The following is a 22,196-nucleotide window of genomic DNA, read 5'->3' as shown; positions in this document are numbered from 1 at the left end:
CTATCTATCTATCTATCTATCTATCTATCTATCTATCTATTTATCTATCTATTTATATTTTTAAATGAAGAGAATGAGAAGCATAAAAACTAAGCTAAAATCAATGGGTTGGTGTTTTTTTCCCCTCATGATCATGACAGCCTCCCTGGTCTTTATAGGAGTGCCTTTGCGGTCTAAGAAACTTTCACAATTGTAAAAAGGGTCATGGCAAGAAATTTGGACAAAGCCATGCAGAGCCATTTGTTAAGGACATTCTGTATATCTGTGGCCGACATATATACTCCCATTCACACAGCCTTTCCAGGGGTAAATCAAAATCCTGCTGCTCAGGATGTTGCTCACTAACTGCTTATTAGAGGATCCATATTGTATTAAAAATATTGTATTAGCCCTTAATTAAGAATTTCTGGGAGAAAGATGTGCTTCAGAGACTTGGTTCCAGCAAACACACTACAAATTTCTTCCAACAAGAGTGAGCCTTATGAAATAGCGGATTAGTGAAACAGCCACCAGAGGAATGACAATTGTGGTATCAAAAGTAATGAAGAGATTCCTGCCCACATAAACTCCTGTAAGTTTGGGATCAGACCTAGTAGAAGAGTGCCTGACAGCCCTTAGAAGAATAAAGTAGGGGACACAGGTGATCTGCAGAGGAAAAAAAGAGTCTAGAAGATGTGGTTTCTGTATGATGGAGGAAACCAGTGTAAAAGGCAATGGGTCTGTATGAAAACAACATCCTTTTAAAGCTATACTGCTGAGAAGAATAAAAGCCTATGGCTGGCACAATAAACAGACATTTACACCTGCACCTAGAAACTAATGCTTCAACAGAATAAAACTAGAGCTGTGCCAATGACAAACAAGAGTCACTAAATATATCACTAACTGAACTGTGAGTTTTCAGTCCAAAATTATTTTTCTTTTCAGAAGCAAGGCCACTTATGAAGTATTTACGCAAAAATGTAATCTGTAAAAAAACGCAAATTCTGGCATATACCATTAGACCAAACTATACTTATAATTTATTTATTTTATTACAGTTCATTCATTTACTTATTATTAAATAAACAGTTTGATTTAAAAAATGGGTGTTCTATATCCCACCCAGTCTATACAGTTAGATGATGAAAATAATCTCAGTCCTCAGGCAGCTATAGAAAATGAGGATTTATCCTGCTTTCTGCAAAGGATGCAAGATCTCTGGGACAGCCAACAGCCCCACTCTCTGGTGTTAATCATGTACTGCACCAGAACCGAGTTCTTGCTTCTTGCTTTGGAGTTGTGGGTATGTGTCATCTGCTGGTTGGTTGGTTTTCAGTTTAGTGTGCCTCTGGGAAATTCCTGGGATTGTAATTGGAAGCTTGTCATACAGAGATCTTGTCAATTAATCCACATTTCAGAAATGCAAGTGATAAGTGAAGAAATTAGTGTAATGCATAGCAATAATATACAAAAAATACAAGCCAGAATGAATGGACCAGTTGCACATAACATTACCAAAAGTTTAGCCAAGTGTTTAAAAGTAACCATGCTGTCAGACCACCACTGGAGAAAGGATTAGCCCTCTGAAAACATGTTTAAATGTAGGTTGAGAAGTGATCAAAACCATTGTCAAAGGAACATACCATGCTTCCAAGCTACTAAGTGCCCAGTCAGCAGTGCAGCTGTACAGACCAGAAGGTGGTGTTCCACCTATAAACATTATAGCTCACAACTAAGTCCAAAATCTACCTTTTCCTGCTCATTTTCGTTACCTGTGTAATTACAAGTTCTACAGAAATGTAGGGAAGGCTCAGTATGATGTCTCCATCCAATGCATACAACCCAAAGCTAGAAGCTTCTCCATGCCAGGTAGGGGAAAGGCTAAAACAGAAGGATGGGGTGGGAAGAGGTTTGCACCACCTACTATTAAACTAGGGATTTTTTAAAGGTGTGTGCTCAAATTCATTGGAAAGTCTTTACATTACTGCATTTTCAAGACCAACACATGCAAGATTATGTTGAAGAAAATGATGTTGCAATTCAAAATAACACAATTATCCTTCAGCTGTTACTAAAAATAAAGATATTAATGTAATGATTGACATTTGAAAATTTCTAGGGTAAAGTTTTCATAGCACAATCGCATACAATACAGCATATGTTAGCAGAGGTGGCTCACTGAAACTGCTATACCTGAAGTCCCACAGCTATTAAAAATCCATGTGCAGGTCCAGCAGCTGTTCTGAAACCATAGGAACTGCTTAAAGGGAGCTTATTACAGGGCCAATGCACAAAGCAGTCATAAACGGTAGGTAGAATAGCTCATAAGCAATTATGTTACAATGGCATTTAACAAAACAGTTCCAGCCTTACCTTTAATTAGCGTATTTGGGAGGTGAAGAGAAGCCACTTGCCATATGTGCCCCTGAGGTCTCATGAAATCCATTCTTACATTGGAGATATTTAATTTTACAAATGAAAAGTGACTTTTTCATTAGCAGAAAATCCTTCTGAAGGAGAAAATACAATTTTGCTTATATATAATTCATAGGTGGGGAAGTTGTATCAAATCAAAGAGGTACTTTTTTTCTTCCTGAGGAACATGCCACAAAACAAACTAAAGAAACTCATGTGAGAAGGAAAAAGCTATGATTTATTTTGGGTATGTGTTTGGGGATGGGAAGGTACTTAAATTCAAAAGAAGATCTGCAAATCTTTCTTCTGCATCAGTCACTGGCTGCTCTTCTAGTTCAACTTTTTCTCCTGGGAAAACTGACAGAATTATAGGTCTGGCTATTCGGTGACAGAATGGCTTCTGACCTATTACCAGTCAGGAATGAGATCTATGGATAGTGGCATAATTCTGTGAAAACACCAGCTCTGATGTGGCAGTTTGCTCACTAACTGCTCAGGTTTTGGCCTAACACACAGCTCACACTAAGGCCTGGCATATACTGGGAGCCATTTGGTCAAAGTTGAGCAACACGTTGGTCATTATGCAGCTGTCATCCCCTGCAGCTTGCTGTCTCCTTCAGCCATCATCCCCTGCATTCTTGCATATTAACCATGGAGAGGTTTCTTCAGTATCCACTAACTTATAGAAATGGCATAGACCAAATGGATTTGATGGGCTTTGTAGACTTGATGTGGACTTCATGATCTTCAGAGGTCCCTTCCAACGGGAACTATTCTATTCTATTCTATTCTATTCTATTCTATTCTATTCTATTCTATTCTATTCTATTCTATTCTATTCTATTCTATTCTATTCTATTCTATTCTATTCTACTTCCAAGCTGGATGGTATAAATATATCAGCTTCCCTGAAAAGCTTTTGAGGTGGATCCAACAACAGCAGCCAAGCTGCTGAGGCTTTTGTGCTTCCTGGTGACAGAGAAGGCACGAGCCCTCTTGCTGCCAGCTAGGTAACTATTTTGCTCATAGGCGTGCAAGTTATGAGTTAGTTACAAATTAGAGAATCTGTGAGCAAGAAACTTCATGAATTAATGGAGTGATGACATAGTAAATACACATTTTAGACAAGTCTTTTAGAGTTCCCTTAGGACAAAAGGCGATTGAGCCCTTGTTTGCCATGTTTGTTTGTCTTCTTTCCTAATGAGCTCATAAAATAAAAATTCATTGACAGGGTACAGAGGTCCCTGTATATTTAAGAGATCCAAATGAACCACGACACTCCCTATTCAAAAGCAATCAACAAAATCAAATAACAGGGATTATTAGGAAAGCAATAGATGAAAGAAGAAAAAAATAATAATTTAAAAAAAAAAAAAAAAAACACTAAAAAGCTACTGTGGACATTTGATGCACTCACATCATGCATATCATATATCATATGCAGGTCCTCCCCTTAAGGAAAGACTGTGTTAGGAAACAAACAAAGGAGGACAAAGACAGCCCAAGCCATGGGATGACTTCTATGCCAAGAATAGCGAAAATAGATTCAAACTCTTTTCAGTTTGGAAAAGAGACAACAAAGGGGGATATAAGTAGCTACAAAATCAGAAATTGAATCAAGAAAGTGCATAGCGCTTTTCTGTGGTCCAGGAAATTTAATCAGCCGAGGCTGGGAGGGAGGGCTGAAGGGCAGTGCCTCTACAGCCTCTCACATTGCCTGCTAGGCATCTGGTGACATCCTTCGTCAGCAGCAGGCTACTGATCTATATGAGCCTCTAAGTGGCAGAGCATGGCTGTTGTTCTGTTTGATGTACTCGTGTAGCTTCTCATTTTGTCGCTCCCTTCCTGGTCTCACAGGGGAAGCAGGAAATAAGACGAAACAAGGGGAAAGGCAGCCAGATGAACCTTGCACGCAGCAGAGCCTGAATGGCAGAAGCAGGAAGCAGGCGGGACGCTTGTTGGATGTGATGTGCTATCAGTTTTGTCAGTGCCTGTGCCTGCTGCAGGCACTCCGGCTTAAAGAGTGGTGTTTTGCACCATTTTTTCAGCATCGCTTAAAGCACTCCTCTGAAAGAGGGTGAAGAAGTGCCCAAACAACCCAGCGAGGAAAGCACGTTAAAAAACGAAGACACGCTCCCACACTCCAGAGTTTGGGAGCTCCTGGAGGTGAGCCACACTCCGGTGCTGTGGCTGCAGTTTAGAAGGATGAGGTGACCCTGCTTATCAGGCGCTTCTGTCAGCAGTGCAGCCAGGGCAGGGGCATTGCCAGCCAGCGTGGCCAGGGCTGAGCTTTTAACTGAGCAGAGCACAAGGCTGCCCCTTGCAAAGCATCCTTAGAAACCTGGCACAGGTCAGAAACCCTGCTGAGGGGCTTTCCTGGCGCCTAATGGCGGTCGACCTCACAGGCCAGCCTTTCTTTCCGCGACCACAGAGAGCAGGGAGAGTTGTTTGTGGCCTCCTGGGGCTCTCACCCCACACCTGCCACCCCTTTTTGAGGGACGGCTCCCCAGTCCCGGCGGCAGGAGGGCGGCGCAGGGCGCACCCCCACCCCGTCAGGCGGCTCCGGGAAGCCGGCCCCGGGGCGGGCACGGCCGCGCTCCGCTTTCGTTTTCGTTTCCTCGGGCGGGGTGGAGCGGCCCGGGGAGGAGCCGCTCGAGGCCGGCCAGGCCGATTGGGACCAGGACCGGGACCAGGACCAAAAGTGGGACCGGGACCGGGACCGGGGGTGATGCCTCTGCTGTCCCCAGCCATGGCGTTGTCCACCCAGGCGCTGCGGGTGCTGTGCGCCAACGGCGGCAGCCTGGAGCTGAGCGAGCTCCGGCAGCAGCTGCCGGGCCGGCCCAGGGCCGAGCTGCTGGAGCCGGTGCTGCGGGACACGGAGCGCTTCACCCTGCTGCGGCGGCCCGCCGAGGAGGCGGACACGGAGGAGGAGGAGGTGGTGGTGGTGGTGGCCACCAGCGCCCTGCGCCTGTGCCCGGAGCACGGCGCGGGCTGCCAGGGGCGCTGCGGGCGGCTGCACCTCTGCAAGTACCACCTGAAGGGGCTCTGCCGCAACCAGCAGGCCAGGTGAGGCAGCGGGGTGCCGGGGGGGGGCTGCGAGGAGAGGTGTTTTGAGGATAAAAGTGTGGTGGTTTTGTTTTTCACAAGCCCTGGGAGTGCGGCTGCGTTGGGTGGGGGTGGTCGGGGGTTTGGGCCCGGCCGGGGGTCCCTGGGTGAGATGAGAGGGGCCCTGCGCTAGCTGTGCCCTCCCGGCACGGAGAGGCCTCGGTAAAACCCTTCCTTCCATTTCCCGGCCGGCCGAGGTACTTAAAGTGCTCTTGTTTTGTCTTTTTCAAGGCAGGCAGGAGAGCTCTCAGCCTTGTTTGGGTTGCAACACTTCCTTTCCAGCCCACCGTCCTATCTGGAGCCTCTGCCGCTTCCCTGTAGGGCTAGGGTGAAAGCGCTGTTTGGTCTCTGCCCCGCAGAGGCTGGCGCCTCCAACAAACCCAAACGCTTCGCTTCGTGCCCACAGAGCTGAGCAGGGATGCACTGGGATGAGTAGGAGCAAACACTGCCTGGCTTCTCGGGGTTTCCCTGTGCGCAGGTCAAGCATGCCGATATTGTCAGGCAGCAGTAATGCTGTAGGGGCTGTAAATCAGAAGTAGCCTGGTAATTACCCTCATGGTAATTTCGTAGTCTGCTGTGCAAATCACGTAATTACTTTAGAAGGCAGTGCTGCAGATTTTTTTTTCTGAAACTAACTAATCTGATGTGCTTTTAAAGTTGTTTAGTGTAATATAGATGGGGTAGCACAATTGTGCCAGTACATCACATTCATTTTGCACTTGGCTTTCTTAACGTGTAGGAAGGAATGCAAGTTTGTTCACGACTTCTACACTGACCACAATCACCATGTTTTAAAACGTTATGGATTTGAGAATTTTAGCAGTAATGAACTTCGTCAGCTTCTGCTTCAAAACGATCCCTCCCTCCTTCCTGAGGTGAGCAGTGGTGTGATGGTTCCGTATGCCTGTTTCGGTGACCCTCACAAAGTGGAAGAGGCTCGATGTTAGCTGCAGATGCTAGGCATCAGTTTAGTTAGCATAATCCAAATGTAAAACTTTAAATCTCTTGTTCTGTTACACAGAAGGTTGTCCCTGGTTGGCAGCTGAGCAGTCACTCAGCCGCTTGCTCCCTCCCCTTTCCCCTGCCCCGTGCAGGACAGTTTCGAGAAAGTCGAAGTAACAGAAGTGTAAAAACATGAGTGAGAGTCTGGCTAAAGGCAGCTTAGTAAGTGGAGGAAAGAGAGGAAGAGATGAAGTGTTGCATGTTCACCCCTGCTCACAAGCAGAGCAATGCCCAGCCAGTCTCCAAGCAACAAGCACCTTGTAAGAGGACACCCCTCAGCCCCTCTGTTTCTATTGCTTTATGTTGTAAGGTATGGGCCATTCCTTTGGCCACTTTTGGTCAGCTATTCCAGCTTTGTCGTTTCCCAGCTTCTTTCCTGTCCACAGCCTTCCTGAAGTGTGGGGGGAAGACAAAGTCTTGGCTGTGCAAGCAGTGTTCAGCTACTGATGAACGCTGGTATGTTATCAGCAGTGTTTTGGCCTCGGATCCAAAACAGAGCAGCATACAGGCTGCTGTGAAGAAACTGGAACATGGAAGTTAACTCTATGCCAGCCAGACTCAGGACTGCTTACCACCAAATTTGGGTTGAAAAATTTCACTATTCCTAAACTAGAAAACTGGAGAGTTAGGGTAGTGACAGAATAAAATCTGCTGTCCTACACTTATATGATACAGAGCAAAATACTATTTGCTTGAGAATGTCAATAACACGGCTGTTTTCTGGTGAAAGATCTTTCTGGACATTAGCAGGGAAAAGGAAAAAACTATCAAGTAATCACTTGGAAAACAAGAAGAAAAACTTGTATGTCTTCTAAATGCAAATGTAAAATTTCTTGAATACAAACAGTCTGAATATATGTGCATGTTATACTTGAATCTTTAAGGTTTTTTTTTGTTTTTTTTTTTTTTTTTTCCTTACTCAAGGTCTGCTTGCATTACAACAAAGGTGATGGACCTTATGGATCTTGTACTTTTAAAGAGACCTGCACCAAGCTGCATGCTTGCCAGTACTTTTTGCGGGGACAGTGCAGATTTGGCAGCAGCTGCAAGAGATCCCATGACTTGTTAAAGTCAGAAAGTTACAAGAAACTGAAGAGACAGGGAATAAGCCCAGACATTATTCAGAAACTGCCCTCCATTTATAGGAATATGTATGCCATACAAAATAACAATGGAAGTGTGTATGACATAGAAGATAACAAGTCTTCACCATGCAAAGGTAAATCATATAATCTTTTGAAAGCACCGGAAGAGTCACCATAGTGAATATTCATACAGATGCCATTAAGAAAGAGGAAATTGAATTATGCGTCCTGATGTATCTTTTAGGATGGACTTTGCACCCAAGTCATTGGCAGCGACTTGTCTTAAATTCAAGTGGAGTTGATTTCAAGGCATGGAGAAATATAGTCCTTCGATTTTTTGTTAAAAAATAAATAAATTTAAAATGGGGGTTAGAAATCCATAACTGTAACCTGGAGATCAGGAGATTTTTGATGTGTTCTTCATGAAAACACATTAACAAGGGTAGAGAACCATTTGAGAATAGAAGTCACATTTGTGTGATTATAAACTATTTTCTCATTTTTTTTTCTTTTAAATAGCCGTTGCCTAGCACAAGAACTCACAGAGCAGTATCCTAGATGCTTCTCAGAAATACAATATTTTGTTTGCTCTTTTCTTTTGAAGTTCCTTAGAATTGTCAGTTACTATAATTTAACTGGAAAAAAATGGATAACAGAATGGAGAATCCACATGTGCCTATGTTCATCTCTGCTATTCTCCCTGCAGTTATTGTTTCTTTAGGTGTGCTTTGATTTACAGGAGTATCAAATTATGAGACTTTGAATTTTGTATCTGCCTATGTTGAACAACTGCGTGGAATGCACAGATAAGTCCATCGCAAAATGTAGAGGCACTGGATTCTATTCTTATTTTGTGGTGACTGCTAGCAACTGCATCTGAGGAATTCAGCAGCTATAAGAAAGACAAATTTAGGAAGGGTGGATAAGGGATAGGACTCCTGTGCATATGAGGTTATCAAAGACATCTTTATAGCTACACTTGTAAGACGACTAACTGAAACAAAGTGTATTAATAAGGCTTATAATTTCCCCCTCTAGAGAGAAAACACAGCTCTAGCCAGGAGTCTTCATCTACAAATAGTGATGAATCAGAACAGATCTGTTTGTATCATCTGTACAAAAGCTGTGGTTTTAAAGGTATGTTGTGACTGTAGCAAGTCCAGTCTGTTTGCATTTTCTGAGAAACTGAAAGCAATAGACGTTTTCCACAGAAAAGGGAAACTTTGAAGCTTATGCTTATATTTAGTTAAATTGCATCGTAATGCTGAGTGCTGGTAAGAAAACATTTGACCGACCCAATGTACCACACAAAAGAGTTGTTTTGTCTTGCTCTGAAATGTCTAATACTGTCCTGTGTTGGAGATTGGCTGCTTTAGCTGGGTTCACCTAAGGGATTGCTGAAAGATGGTTGTCCTGTTGCCAAATAAGTACAAAAGACACTCTGAATTCTGCATTTTCCCTTGTTTTGTCCAGCATTCTTCTGTTGCATCTGTCTGAGATTGGTATCCCTTTGAAAATGTTCTGACTTGTCCAGAAAAATGCCGCTGTGTGACTTTTTTTGTTGGGATGTCCTTTTGTCATCCTTTTCCTTTTTGATGTTTTTGACTTGTGATAGCTCTGAGGTATTGCACATCTTCTCATACAGACTGTGGCGCAGTCATCTTGACTTTCTGTCGTTATGTTGCCAGTTGCTCTACCATGAAAGCTAACTTGAAGTTTATGCATATGTGTACTGGTGATTTGTTCTTCAGTGCTATTGAGGAATGACTGCATATTGACTCGTTGAGTGATTTCCTGCGATACTGCAACCACTGTTTCTGTTGCTAGTGGAATAGTTACTGCACTCTTAAGCCTATTGACTTTCTGATGTCTTTAAACGAGCTATCTGCTAACCTGAAACTGAACACTGTTTTTTTTAGTAATATCTCTGTGGGACTGGATGGTTAATTGTACAAAGCTGGGTCAAGTTTTTCTTGATCATGCTGAAAAATGCTGAACTACTGCTTGTAATGATTCCATAGGTGAACACTTGCTATAGCTGTGCATTTGATACTTTCACCAGCTAAGTATACGTGTGTGCCTCAAATGTGGGAGTCTTCCTCAAAGACTTTAAAAGTAACGCAGGTCTTATTTTTTCATTTTACTTCCATAGACAAGTGTACCAGAACTCATTTTCACTTGCCATATAGATGGCAGGTCTTTGAAGGTAATACCTGGAAGGACTTCAAGAATATGGAAGAAATAGAAAAAGAATATTGTGACCCCAAAAACATCAGGTATAAACTCTTACAAGATTTAATAGCATTTGGAGTTTGCCCTCTGGACGTGCAATATTGGACCAGGTCCTCAGTGGCTATAAATTGCTGCAATTCTATTGCAGTCATTACAGAACTAGCCTTGTTTGGCATTCTTCTGCTGACCTGGCTTCATTGATCTGCTGTTGCTGGAGATCTGATCCATTGTGATTTATTCATGCTCAAAGTCTGTATAGGACCCCTTGGGTTACCACATGTGGTCTGACTGGGATGGAGTTAAAACTTTCTTCTTAGCAGCTCATACAGAGCTGTGTTTTGGGTTAGTAACTAAAACTACACTCCTGATAGACGAGTGTTTTAGTTCTTGCTGAGCAGTGATTGCACAGAGTCAAGGTTTTCTCTGTTTGTCCCTCTCAGCCCTCACAAATGAGTTGGGCTGGAGTGGGCAGGAAGGTGGGAGAGGACGTGGCTACAACATCTGACCTGAATTGGCCAAAGGAATATTATTTCCCAATAATGTCATGCTCAGCCGTAAAAACAGGGCTAGAAGAAGAGGGATTGAGTTTGGGGGTTTCCAAGGCAGCTGCTGTTCAGAGGCTTGCTGGGCAGTCTGTCTGTGGGAGGTGGGAAGCAATTTTCTTTTCTTTGATTTTTTAAAAATCAATAGTTATTTATTATGTTCCCCTTCTTCTCTTCACTTCATAAGCTTCCTTTACCTTGACCCATAAGTTTTCTTGTGTTTGCTCTTCCTCTTTTCTCCCCTCCGTCCTAATGAAAAGGGGAGATAAGAGGAGGGGGAGTGAGCAAGCCACTCTGTGGGTACCTGGCTGCTGGCCAGGGACAACCTGCCTCAATCATTTTATGGGAATGATCTGACTCTAGTATTTCTCACTCTGAAAAAGTGGATAAATAGTTCCTAATGCTGATGCCATAGGAAATCTTACTCCTCACTAAGGAAAACCTTAGATGAACGATGATTTGTCACATGTAGTTTTGAAAATCTGTCTTTGGTTGAACTTGTCTATATGGTTTGACCGTATGATTAGAAGTAATGTTCTCTTTCATCTCTTGATGTGGAGGATGGGAAAGTAGCGTGGGATTTTTTCTACCCTTTACCCACCCTATCCCTATCCCCACTGTGGCCTTGCTAGAATACCTTGTATACCTGAAGAGGAAAAATATGTACAAACACAAGACAGAATTGGTCTTGTTGTGGAAACAACAAGTTTGTATTCTGCTCTTGAGTGATGTTGACTTAATTTGAAGATTTGTGGCAGGCTTCTGAAATTATATGAAAAGCTTCACAAACATTTTTTTTTCTTAACAGATCTAGTAACGTGGTTACTGAAAGTGGCTATGGCTTGTCCTGCATCTCATTTCTGAATATGTACTGTGGCTTTGGAAAGGTTAGACGCCTTTCTACAGCCTCCTCTGTGACCAGACCCCCTCACTTCATTCTTACAACAGAATGGATCTGGTATTGGAAAGATGAATACGGTGTGTGGAAGGAGTATGGAAAGAAAGTAAGTGTGGAGAGCTGGGGAGAATCTCAGCTCTATACTAAGAGTGCAGAATTACTGAGTAGTGCACAGTGTTTGTTTATATCCTCTCTTTTGTCACTCCCTCCCTCTCACACTCACTTCACAGGTGGGTTTTAAAGGTCTAATGAGATGCTTCCCTGTGTATTTGACTGGTTCAGATAGAGTGAGTCATAGTCACTGGTGAGTCATAGTCATTATTGACAGATAATTCTTCAGTGAGTCACGTCAGATAGGATCACATTAATACATTCTTTTCATTGCTCCAAACTAAAACTTCCTTTTCTGAGGTTGCAGTAGCGCTCTGTGTCTTTGCTCAGCTCTGTTGGTGAATGTGCAGTATCAGTAACAGTGATCACTGCCAACTCTTTGCCATGTAACTTCAGGCTTCATAACACTCCTTGCTTTGTCATGAGGCAGTTTCCACAGTTTTCAACTGCTTAATAGATGCTTTTTTGCATAAGAGCTACTGTCACACATAAAGTCTGGTGCAGACTGCAGCCACCTTATGACAGTTGTTAGGTTTTGAACTTGCTTGTATAAAACAGACCAGGAGAATCTCTTTGTTTCTTTTGGTTTTGGCCTGACAGGATGATGATCATGCAGCTGCCACTGTTAACAGTGATGATCTGGAGAAAGCTTATATAGCCAAAAGTACTCCAAAGCTGCACTTCAAAGCTGGAAAACATGAATATGAACTCAATTTTGGAGGTATGTTCCATTTGCCTTTTGTTGTTTTTGTTTGTTTGTTTTGTTTCTCTCTCTCTTCCTCTATTCCAGGTAATTTATGGTTTTAAACTACATTTGTGCAGAAGGCGATCTTTTCCTCTTGCAAGTCTGATCTGTATTTCCTCACAGAAACAGAACTCCTACCAAAGTTCTCTGGATAAGAATCGCTAGTTTCTTCAATGGCATCCTTATTCCTCCAAACCTTTCATTTTTTAGTTCTTGTGTTAGGCTTAAAAATGTCTGCCAGCAAGTGAAAGGGCAACTTAGCTATTGATACTAGTACCAACACTGATGCCTAGAAGCTTCTGGAAGACTTGGCAAGCTAGGTTTTGGTCTGCTTTAATCAATGGCTAGCAAAAAATTAATTCTTGGCAAGGTGTGAGATGATTCCTTAGCGTGGAATTGTGCGGACATTTTCTTTGCATATCTCTGCCTGTCTGGAAGGGCTGCAGAAATACCTTGAGTGTGTCAAAGTACAAAGATGTGTTTTTCAAGAGTTCAGGAAATTTAAGTCATTTGTTAAGAATACGTAGCTGTCCTCTCTAATGCAGCTGCTTTTCCAAGTGTCCTTTTCAGAGGCTGTGGAAAACGATCAACATGCCTGGACTGTCATGTTGCTTTAGTCGCCTTTGATCCAACTCCCCATTACTATCTAATTCTGCATCAAGAAAACAAGCAGAAAGGGCATATGTTGTTTGCAACTCACTTGAAAGCAGTACTAGAATCTTCTCTATAGAGTAGGGAAACTTGTTGGCTTAGAAAATTGCATAGTAAATTAATCCCTTTCCTAAGGTTTTGGCTTTTTTAGTAACCTAGGCAAATAACTGCAATGGAGACTTCTTCCAAAGCTTGCTTTTGTGCATGGTAGAGCCAAGAGGTGGGTGGTGTTTATTTTGTTGTTTTGTTTTGTTTTACCCTCTGTATCTCTCTCTGTAGATGAGGGCCCATTCTACTGTCTGTTTCTGACTCTTAGTTGCAAATACAGTGTGGCAATAGCTACAAGAGGACCTAAGATCCAGAACATGATGACTTCAGGTTGCTGTAATTTGTCTCTGGTGGTGGTCACTAATGAATGGCCTATGACACCTATTAGCTGTCATTTATAGGGATGGAAATCTACAGATATATGTAGGAAGACAATATATTGATTGCAAATTGAGGAGGGGATACAATCCATGGAGAAAAAGTAGATATTTATTTTACAATGATCCTTTTCATAGAATCATAGAATCATCAAGGTTGGAAAAGACCTTCAAGATCATCAAGTCCAACCATCAACTGACCTACCAACTGACATGACTAAACTGTGTCCCTTAGTGCCACATCTGCACATTTCTTAAATGCCTGCAGGGTTGTGGACTCCACCACTTCCTTGGGCAGCCTGTTACAATGCTTGACCACCCTCTCATGAGGAAATTCTTCCTAATGTCCAAACTAAATCTCCCCTGGAGCTACCTGAGACCATTAAGATAGGAGATTTTCAGCTGAGTAAAGCAAGTAAGTTTGAAGTCTTCAGCCCAATGAGGAAAAGACTGGCCTAGCACCTCTTGCTGATCCAACTCGTATTTCCTATCTGCCTCAGACTGCTGTAATTGTGAATAAATGTGAAACAAACACAGATGCATCAAGAAAAAAATAGCTAAGATCAATGCAACTCACTGTCATAACCAAATACATCTTCAGTAAAGAGTAGATGGTGGAACAATGAAGGGAAAATATTCATCCAGTGTCTATCATTCCTTATAAAGCTTATAAAGCAAAACTGAAACTGGAATCCTCCTTGGAAACTTGAATTCTCTTTGAGCTATACAGATAGACCGTGGGTTCCACATCCTCCTCGGGGTTCCATGTCTGTGACAAGATGAAAAGCTTGGTTCCTTTTTTTTTTCAGCATTTTTGGCAAAACATCTTGTCAAATTTTGCTGTATTGCAAAGACTTCCTGAAACACCGTGCTGATTGTTCTGTGTCTGGGTTTCAGGACAGGCTGGGATAGAGTTAATTTTTCAGAGAAGCTGGTATGGTGCTGCTGCGTTTTGGATTTCAAATGAAAATAATGTTGATACTACAACATATTTCAGTTATTACTGAGCAGTGCTTACACTAGTCAAGGACTTTGGGCTTCTCGTGCTGCCCCGCCAGCAATGAAGCTGGGTGCACGCAAGAAGCTGGGAGGGGGCACAGCCAGAGCAGCTGACCAAAACTGACCAGAGAGGTATCTCATGCCACATGGCATCATGCTGAACAATAAAACGGAGGGGAGCTGGCTGGGGGGGGGTTGCCATTACTTGAGGACTGGCTGGGCATTGTTTGGTGAGTGGTGAGCAATTGTGTTGTGCATCACCTGTTTGTTTTAATTATTAATATTACTGGTTTTTTTCCCTTTCCAATTAAACTGTCCTCATCTCGGCTCATGAGTTCTTGCACTTTTACCTTTTTTTCCATTCACTCCCCCATCCCACTGTGGGGGAGTGCGTGAATGGCAATGTGGTGCTTTAGTTGCATGCCAGGTAAAACCACAACTTTTTGTTTTCTTTTTTTTTTTTTCTTTTTTTTTTTCCCAGCCATGATTCAGAAAAACCTTCGCTATACAACAGAGAGAGAAGTTTGCAGAAGACCTAAATTTGTGTCTCAGACAGACGTAGAAAAGGCCAGAGCAAGGTAAAGTACATGCAATTGCTCATTCTGGGGTGATGTGTAATAAATAGTGCATCGTGAATGTAGTATCTTGAAGGGTGTTAAGGTGAAGGAGGCAGTTACTGTTAAGTAACTGTTAAGGCAGTTGGAGGAGGGACATAACCTTTCCTACATCACTGTGTAGCCAGGTCAATGTTCCAGCCTGGCCAACAGATTTAAAGCAACTCATAAGCCTTGGGGGTGACCGCCTTTGGGCATGGTCACAGAAAGTAGGAGATAATTCAACTTGTAGCAATGCTGTGAGGAGCTGCTTATTACAGGGAGCTGTTGTATTAAAGCAGCTGATACACATGGAAGCAATAAAGTTTACGCACACCAACCTTTTCTGACATCTGAGATCTGTTTTCAAAGCTAGGTATGAGTTTAGAAACAATTATTGTGAGAACAACCAGATGATCTGAGGTACATAGTAGTTGGCAGAGGTGGAGACAAAAGATGGGATTCTAAAAAAGAAGTTTTATGTAATTCCATGTAACAAACAGCTTTTTTTTTATGCGTTCTCTTGCAGCACACAGTGGTTTCTTTAAACAACACAAGAAGGAACAGCTAAACATACTAACTGAAATGGGGGTGGAAGTAGCAGGGGAGGGCTGTATCTGTCCTGTTTCTGACATACGGATATGATAGTAGATGCATTTTTAAGTACTTACCCCAGTTTATCAAGGCTTTTATGTGTAGATTCAACTCTTTGCAACTAAGAGAACTAGTTTCATCTTTAGTTCAGCGTATATCTAAATTCCTTGTTCATTTGGCATCTTCCTTCCTGCCATAAGTCTTGACATAATGATTTGGAAAAATATTTTCATCTGCTGAACTAAAAAGACAATTTTGAAATGTTTCTGAATATGTTAAGTTGCCTGTATTTTCCCCAAACTTGGCAAAAATGTTTAGTATCATATGCATATAAAATGTAAGTATTTGTTGTGTTTTAATTGCCTATTTGTAATGTCTTTTAATGTACAGGGGCTGTAAGCGTACCGAAGAATTTAAGGGTATTCCAGCTCACTGGGACAAATCCGCCCTGCCTGACCTGGGATTCAAGGTTTGGAGGTTTTTGTTTCATCTCTTCATCTTGTTCTTGTATGCAGGTTTGTTATGTCACAGTGCCCTTGTAGATGACTGTTTCATATGTAACATAACACAGAGGTATTGGTAAGCTTGAGCCTGATATCACACTGGGCGAGCCTAGAGGTGAAACTGGAACCAAGTTTAATCTAGCAAATAGTGGCACTGTAACTATGGCAGCATTAATTTTCACTTCTACATATTAATCCCAGTCCTTGGCAAACTGGCCTGAAGGCAAATTACTGTATTAGCAAGACTGTTACTGATGCCCAAGATGCTTAGCTTTAAAAACAGTCCAGCAAGTCATGAAACATCAGAGGTGAATTGTGCCTCGGAACTTAAGGGTAGCCAGTCCCTGATGTTTATGTAAGTAGACAGCTGTACATCTATGGAGCATTGCTGAAATCAGGTTGGCATGAGGATGTTAGCATAACTCTAGTGAACTTTTTTTACCTCTGTAACACAACCAGTTAATAGCTGCATGACTTACCTTTGACTTTTTGCCTGTCTCCACCACCATCTCTGTTAACTGTAGTAATTATGCCTACAAAAGAGTTCCGTTATGAATCATTAAAATGGCTAGCCTGAAAAATGTAAGGTGCACGTCCTCAACAAGTTGTCAGTAAAGAATGTCAGCATTAGCCTTCCCTATTTTTGATGTTTTTCATGGAAATGTGCAACTAGAAAACCTTGCTTGCTTTCAGGATTGTTATTTCAGGAACTGATTTTTGGCAGCATGTCCCTACTCTTCCCTAAAATGGTTGATCAGATAAAGCCTTTTCAATTTATTTCAAAACCTGACAGGCAGTAGAGTGTTTGTGTTCACTGGCTGTAGAGAGATAAACTATAAAGATTTAAGGATTATGGGTGTAGAGGTACTCGTTGATTTGCTGCAACATAAATTCTTTGTTCTTTGTATTTATGTTCTCATTTCTTCTATGTATTTAGGTAGTGTTCAATAGGTGCATGCACATGTATCTTGGCACAGAGAGCAAAAGGGGCTGGTTGCACAAAAGTATGCAGCTCCTTCAATGTCCTGTGAGCAAGCAACCTGGGTGTCTTAACCCTTAGTAGTTCACGTTCCCTAGCTGAGTTCACTTTTAGAGAGTAGGGATCTCTAATCTGCCTTTTATCCAAGAGTATTTTTGCTGTTCGTGTCTCTATTTCACAGAAAAGACTTTAAAGGTCTGAGTAGTGCACTAGGTAGGGTGGCTTTGTTATGATTTAGTAAAAGATGAGAGCAGCTTTTTAATCTCTTTCCCTACAGCTGATTGATCTTGACAGTTCTTCTGATGAATACAAGAAAGTCAAGGCAGACTTTCAACGCACAATGCCAAAAACAGTTATTAAAAGGATTCGTAGAGTTCAGAACCCATCTCTCTGGGAACTGTATCAATGGTACGTGTAAAGTACTGCTCTGGTATGTGTGTATGAAGTTTGTTGTCTCTGTAGTTAGTTGTATGCTAAAGATGGACAAGCGTTCCTGAAATGCAGCTGCATTTCACAATCTGTTTCCACTCCCCCACTGAAATACCTAGCCAGAATCAACACATAGATAAAGATGTACCAGCAAACCAGAACCCAATCAAGACGTAGAGCTCTGAATAATCAGATGAGCTCGGTGGGAGGAAACCTTTCTTCTGAGCAAATAGTTCTGATGTCTGCCAGGCCTGTGTCTAGGCCAGCTGCTTTCCACTGAAGCCTTGAAGCTGGAAGTCAGTCACGTCTGGAGCTAACACTGTTTTGAAACTGGTCAGAACTGAAAGCTTTTACAGCACAGTACAACACTTATTGAGGGAAAGCCTTAACATGAACTCATGTGTTTAGCAGGTAATGGTAATCTCCCCTCCCTCCCAAGCAGTGAAAGGAACAAAACATTTTTAATATTAAATATCTGGAGGCATTTATGTACAATGAAAGCATATTCGAACCCAGCAAGAAAACACTGTACTGTGTCCGTCCAAAACTTAGGCATTTTCAGAATTTGTCTCTGAGCGCTAGTACAGCTGGAACCTGTCTAGTCACTGCGGAACTACAATGATACTGCTTCTCATTGCAGGCAGAAGGAAAAAATGCAGAAGAGCAATGGTGGAAAGACAGATGAGCGTTTCTTATTTCATGGGACCAGCAAAAAACACATTGATGCCATCTGTCAGCAAAACTTTGACTGGAGGATCTGTGGCCTTCATGGGACAGTCTATGGCAAAGGTTGTTTTTCAGCTCTTTCATTAACCTTAGGCTTGCTAAAAAAATCCCAGTAGCTACTACAGAGGTGTAAAGTTAGAAAGGGGGCACTTGGCCATTCTGGGGCTTGTGATGAACAATATGTGTGACTTTGGCAACAATCATTTGGAGCTATGGCATAATGAAAGGCCTTGGCTCCTGTGCTCCATTCTGTCCTTGAACAAAAACAAACAAGCTTAGTCCAGGCCTACTTCTGTTGCAGTTTCTCCCAGTTCCTGCAAAAGGCAACATGGCATTAATTGTTTTTTGCCAGGAGCATAAATGCCATCCTGGTTACAAGCTTTTTGCCTTGTTAGAAAATTATATTCCTACCCACTGTCCTGTATACAGGAAAAGATCAACTTACCAAGTGGAACAGTCACGAGACAGGCTGACTATCCATCCATGCAGCTGAATACTTAGAAACTATCTGAAGCAGTTTTAATGACTTTTAGTAGCCACTATCAAGAGAGGAATTTGGGTGAGAGTGGGGAAGGTGGAAGGTTGGGGGTCAGGAGGAAAATCTTTGAGGAATACGATCATGTTTAAAACATCACTTCTGTGGCTCTTTAACGTGTATGTTATGGAAAATAAAAGTGTAGGTAATACACAGTGGTTATTTCCACTAAAAAGGACATACAGGACAAGTGAAGGCTTTAGAAGGGTCATTCCTGAACTGCTTCATGGTCATGAGTGTGCTTTTACATTATATCCTATCTTTCCCTGCAATTCTGGTGTCTTACCAACCCTGTCTTGGTGTCTTTTCTGCAGGAAGCTATTTTGCGAGGGATGCGTCTTACTCTGACAACTACTGCAGGGAAGACTCATCCCCCAAGACCATGTTTCTGGCACGGGTGCTGGTGGGAGAGTTCACTCTTGGTAATTCCTCTTATGTAATTCCTCCCTTGAAGGATGGCCAGAACTTCTATGATAGTTGTGTGAATAACTTTTCAAACCCTTCGATCTTTGTCATCTTTGAGAAGCAGCAGATTTATCCAGAGTATCTCATAGAATACGTTGACCAGATAAGTGCAAGACTGTGGTAGCAGCAAAACAAATCACTGTTATGTTTAGCTCTTACAAACACTTTTCTAGTGTTGGCATAACTGAGAAAAGCGATTTTTGTAAGTTGTGTACTTGGGTAGGTGAGCAGTTAGATGTTTATTCTCTCTATCCTTCCTGTGCAATAGAAAACAAGGGGTAAAAAGACACAAAGGATGTTTTAGAATTAAAATCCTCAGTCTGTCTCCTGTTTTTAGAAGTTATCAGCTTTTCCTGTATTCCTAGTATTCTGAGGCTCCTATGCGTTTACTAGATGGAGCCTCTGATGGTTATAACATAAAGATTGGCTGTGACTGCCAAGTTTAAATAACATTTTGTTACAGTTGTTTCAGGATAGATCTTTACCAATGTTCATCGTTCAGAGGTTGTCGCCTTCTACCTTTTTAACTCAAAATTTGATAAAACCTTCTTTTTTAATAGTCTACAACAGTAGGCATTAAAGCGTTTGCAAATGAGACTGTACAGCCTGTCTCTTGCAGTTAACTCTTTGTATAAATTTTTAGCAGCACTGTTTTTTTTTTGTCCCTACATAACCAACAAAGTCTTGAAAATTAAAATTTCATTTGTTGAACAGGAACAGAGACTTATTTTCTCTTGTTAGTTTTCTCATTTAAAACAAGTAGCAAAGATATGAACCAGAACAAGGGTTGCTTTGAGCTGTGATACTTAAGCAGCTGACTTTTATCAAGTCACTAACTTCTTTTTTTAGGTTTGTGAGAGTACAAAGTTTTCATGCCTTTTGCTGTGCCTACAAATGAGATAGTGCTGGCAGGTGTGGGGTGAAGAAAAGAGAAGGCAACTTCTCGTTTAAGACTATCATGCTTAGGAGTGAAATGCGGTGCTTGTATTTGATTAGCAATAAACTGTTTATTAGAAGTATATTCATAGTTCTTTTATAACTGCTGCGAAAGGCAGGGAATGACTATCTCCTGCTCTCATTAGGGGTACTGCGCCTTTAGTTGCAGGAGACATGCTGGTTACCTATGTAATCAAGGTGTCAGGACTTCCTTGCTGGAAAAAAAAAAGTAGTTGACTGTGAGTAGTCTTCAGCCAATGAGCTGAAACTTCTAAAATCTCAAGATTAAGTCGAATAAGTTAATCGTTCTCAGCAAAAGATGTTGTATGTTATTAGTGTTGTACAGTTGGCATATGCAGATAATCAAAAATCTTGAACTGTCAGGTCTTTCTTAAGATTAAAGTTGCTGATGCATAGATACTTACATTCTGCATTTACCACTGCTTTAATGCTCCTAAAAGAGTACTTATTAGCTGTAGTTTACCACAAATCTTTTAGAAAGCCTTTTTGTCGTAGACAAAACCTATGAAAATGATGAGGGGATCTCATCGCCTTCCTCTTCTGAGGAAAGGCTGAGAGAGATGGTCCTGTTTAGCCTGGAGAAGAGAAGGCTGAGAAGGGATCTTATCAATGTATATAATAAATATCTGAAGGAAGGGCGTCAAGACATCAGGGCTGCACTCTTTTCAGTGGTGCCCAGCAATAGGATGAGAAGCAATGGGCACAACCTGAAACACAGGAAGTTCCATCTAAACATGAGGAAGAAATTCTTTACTGTGAGGGTGAAGAGCACTGAAACAGGCTGCCCAGAGAGGTTGTGGAGTCTCCTTCTCTGGAGATGTTCAAAACCTGCCGGGACTTCAGCCTGCTTGAGCAGGGGGGTTGGACTCCAGGCGTCCCTTCCAACCTGTGACAAAACTTCTGTGATTCTGTGACCAAAAAAAGCTTCTCTCTACCTGTATTCTAGAAGTACTTTTTAATTCTTCTGAATACTGATTGACAGGTGTCTGTCAGGCAACTTTTTATTACTTCAGTGCTGTATACCAGGAGCTGAGCTGTGATTAGCCAGAGGAAGGTTGTGCAGAACACCTTTTTATATGAACTGTAAAACTTAGCAGCATGATACCTGAATGAAAATACCCCTTTTCATGTTTAAACCCAGTAAAATTCAGTAAGTATGTGGAAAAACAAGTTGACTGTGTTCTTTCTCTTGAGTCTAATGAGTCTAATGTCAGCAAATAATAATTCACTGAAGACAGTATAGAATCATAGAATCATTCAGGTTGGAAAAGAGGATCTAGTCCAACCTTTAACCTAGTACTAAAGTCCACCACTATATCATGCTACTAAGTTCTAAATCTACACAGCTCTACGATGTATAAAAGCTCGAGGTACTTGTGCAGAAAAGATTTTCTGCCAAAACAAAGACATGTTCATCAGGATGTTCATGGCGAATGAGAATACTGATGGCATATGCCTTTCTTCTGAAATAGCCGAAGTCATTGTTGACTACTTGAACCAAGTGAAAAGTCATTACTCTTCTGCCAGAAAACGGAAACAAATATTTTTTCATGCAAAAAGTTGAGATATTTTTAATAACAATTTTGATGGCTAATTTGGATAAAACCATTAATATTTTTAAAACCTTTATTCCTGGGGGGAAATAAATGGGGAGGTGGGTGTCTGTGTGTGTGAGTGCATATGTGTAAATGTGTGCATAAGTAAAGTAACCAACCTGAAGAAAATGGCTGGGTGTGTTACTTTGTCATCTCTTATTTCTCTAGTAACACCCAAAAGAAAAAAATCACCATGTTTTCCACTTTTGAAACTGCAGTGGTAAATGTCTTGTGTATGACAAATAAAGAGGTATTCAAACCACTAAATTTCTTGTATTCCTCTCTCCTCTGTCTAAGAGCACTGTGTTTGATGACCTTTATGAGTTCTTGGAAACTTCTTAAAGATGTTGCTGTTAAGTAGTGGAATCTCTGTACAGCTGTCAGGATTTAATTTAGAAATGAACTGAGTTAAAAGTCGTTTGCATTAAAGCTAAACTTTAAGCAAAAAAATGGTATTGAGCCTCTTTTCTGAGTAATAAGGATCTCTCTTTACTACTTAAGACAAAGGAAACAGCATGAACAGCATAATAGTCTTTCACTCTCTCTTCCCCTCACTCACTCCCGTGCCACACGAGGAGAAAGATAAGCTGTGGAGGTTGTTTCCTTTTCCTAGTAGCAGGTCTGTTCT

General features: G+C 41.6%; 1 protein-coding gene across 1 annotated transcript; it reads left to right on the top strand.

Moving 5' to 3' along the window:
* The first annotated feature begins 4,975 nt into the window (after positions 1-4,975).
* On the top strand, positions 4,976-21,835 carry LOC137846063 (protein mono-ADP-ribosyltransferase PARP12-like). Its single transcript, XM_068663690.1, has 12 exons — positions 4,976-5,463; positions 6,242-6,377; positions 7,429-7,723; positions 8,628-8,726; positions 9,742-9,865; positions 11,172-11,367; positions 11,973-12,093; positions 14,674-14,770; positions 15,770-15,848; positions 17,139-17,269; positions 17,931-18,079; positions 18,866-21,835. The coding sequence occupies exons 1-12, from the start codon at positions 5,126-5,128 to the stop codon at positions 19,138-19,140; spliced, it is 2,040 nt and encodes a 679-aa protein (XP_068519791.1). The 5' UTR covers positions 4,976-5,125; the 3' UTR covers positions 19,141-21,835.
* The last annotated feature ends 361 nt before the right edge of the window (positions 21,836-22,196 follow it).

This window comes from Anas acuta, chromosome 1 (assembly GCF_963932015.1).
Source record: "Anas acuta chromosome 1, bAnaAcu1.1, whole genome shotgun sequence".
In the NCBI taxonomy this organism is placed as follows: Eukaryota; Metazoa; Chordata; class Aves; order Anseriformes; family Anatidae; genus Anas; species Anas acuta.
Note: the sequence above shows the minus strand (reverse complement) of the source record. Positions and strands in the feature narration are given on the sequence as shown.

What these genes read in the sequence shown, in the direction of transcription:
- LOC137846063 (XM_068663690.1), top strand. Translation starts at nt 5,126, where the DNA reads ATGCCTCTGCTGTCCCCAGCCATGGCGTTGTCCACCCAGGCGCTGCGG. An exon ending in GGAAGGAGTATGGAAAGAAA is followed by an intron (nt 11,368 to 11,972) that starts GTAAGTGTGGAG and finishes TTGGCCTGACAG; the next exon opens with GATGATGATCATGCAGCTGC. An exon ending in GTAGAAAAGGCCAGAGCAAG is followed by an intron (nt 14,771 to 15,769) that starts GTAAAGTACATG and finishes TTTAATGTACAG; the next exon opens with GGGCTGTAAGCGTACCGAAG.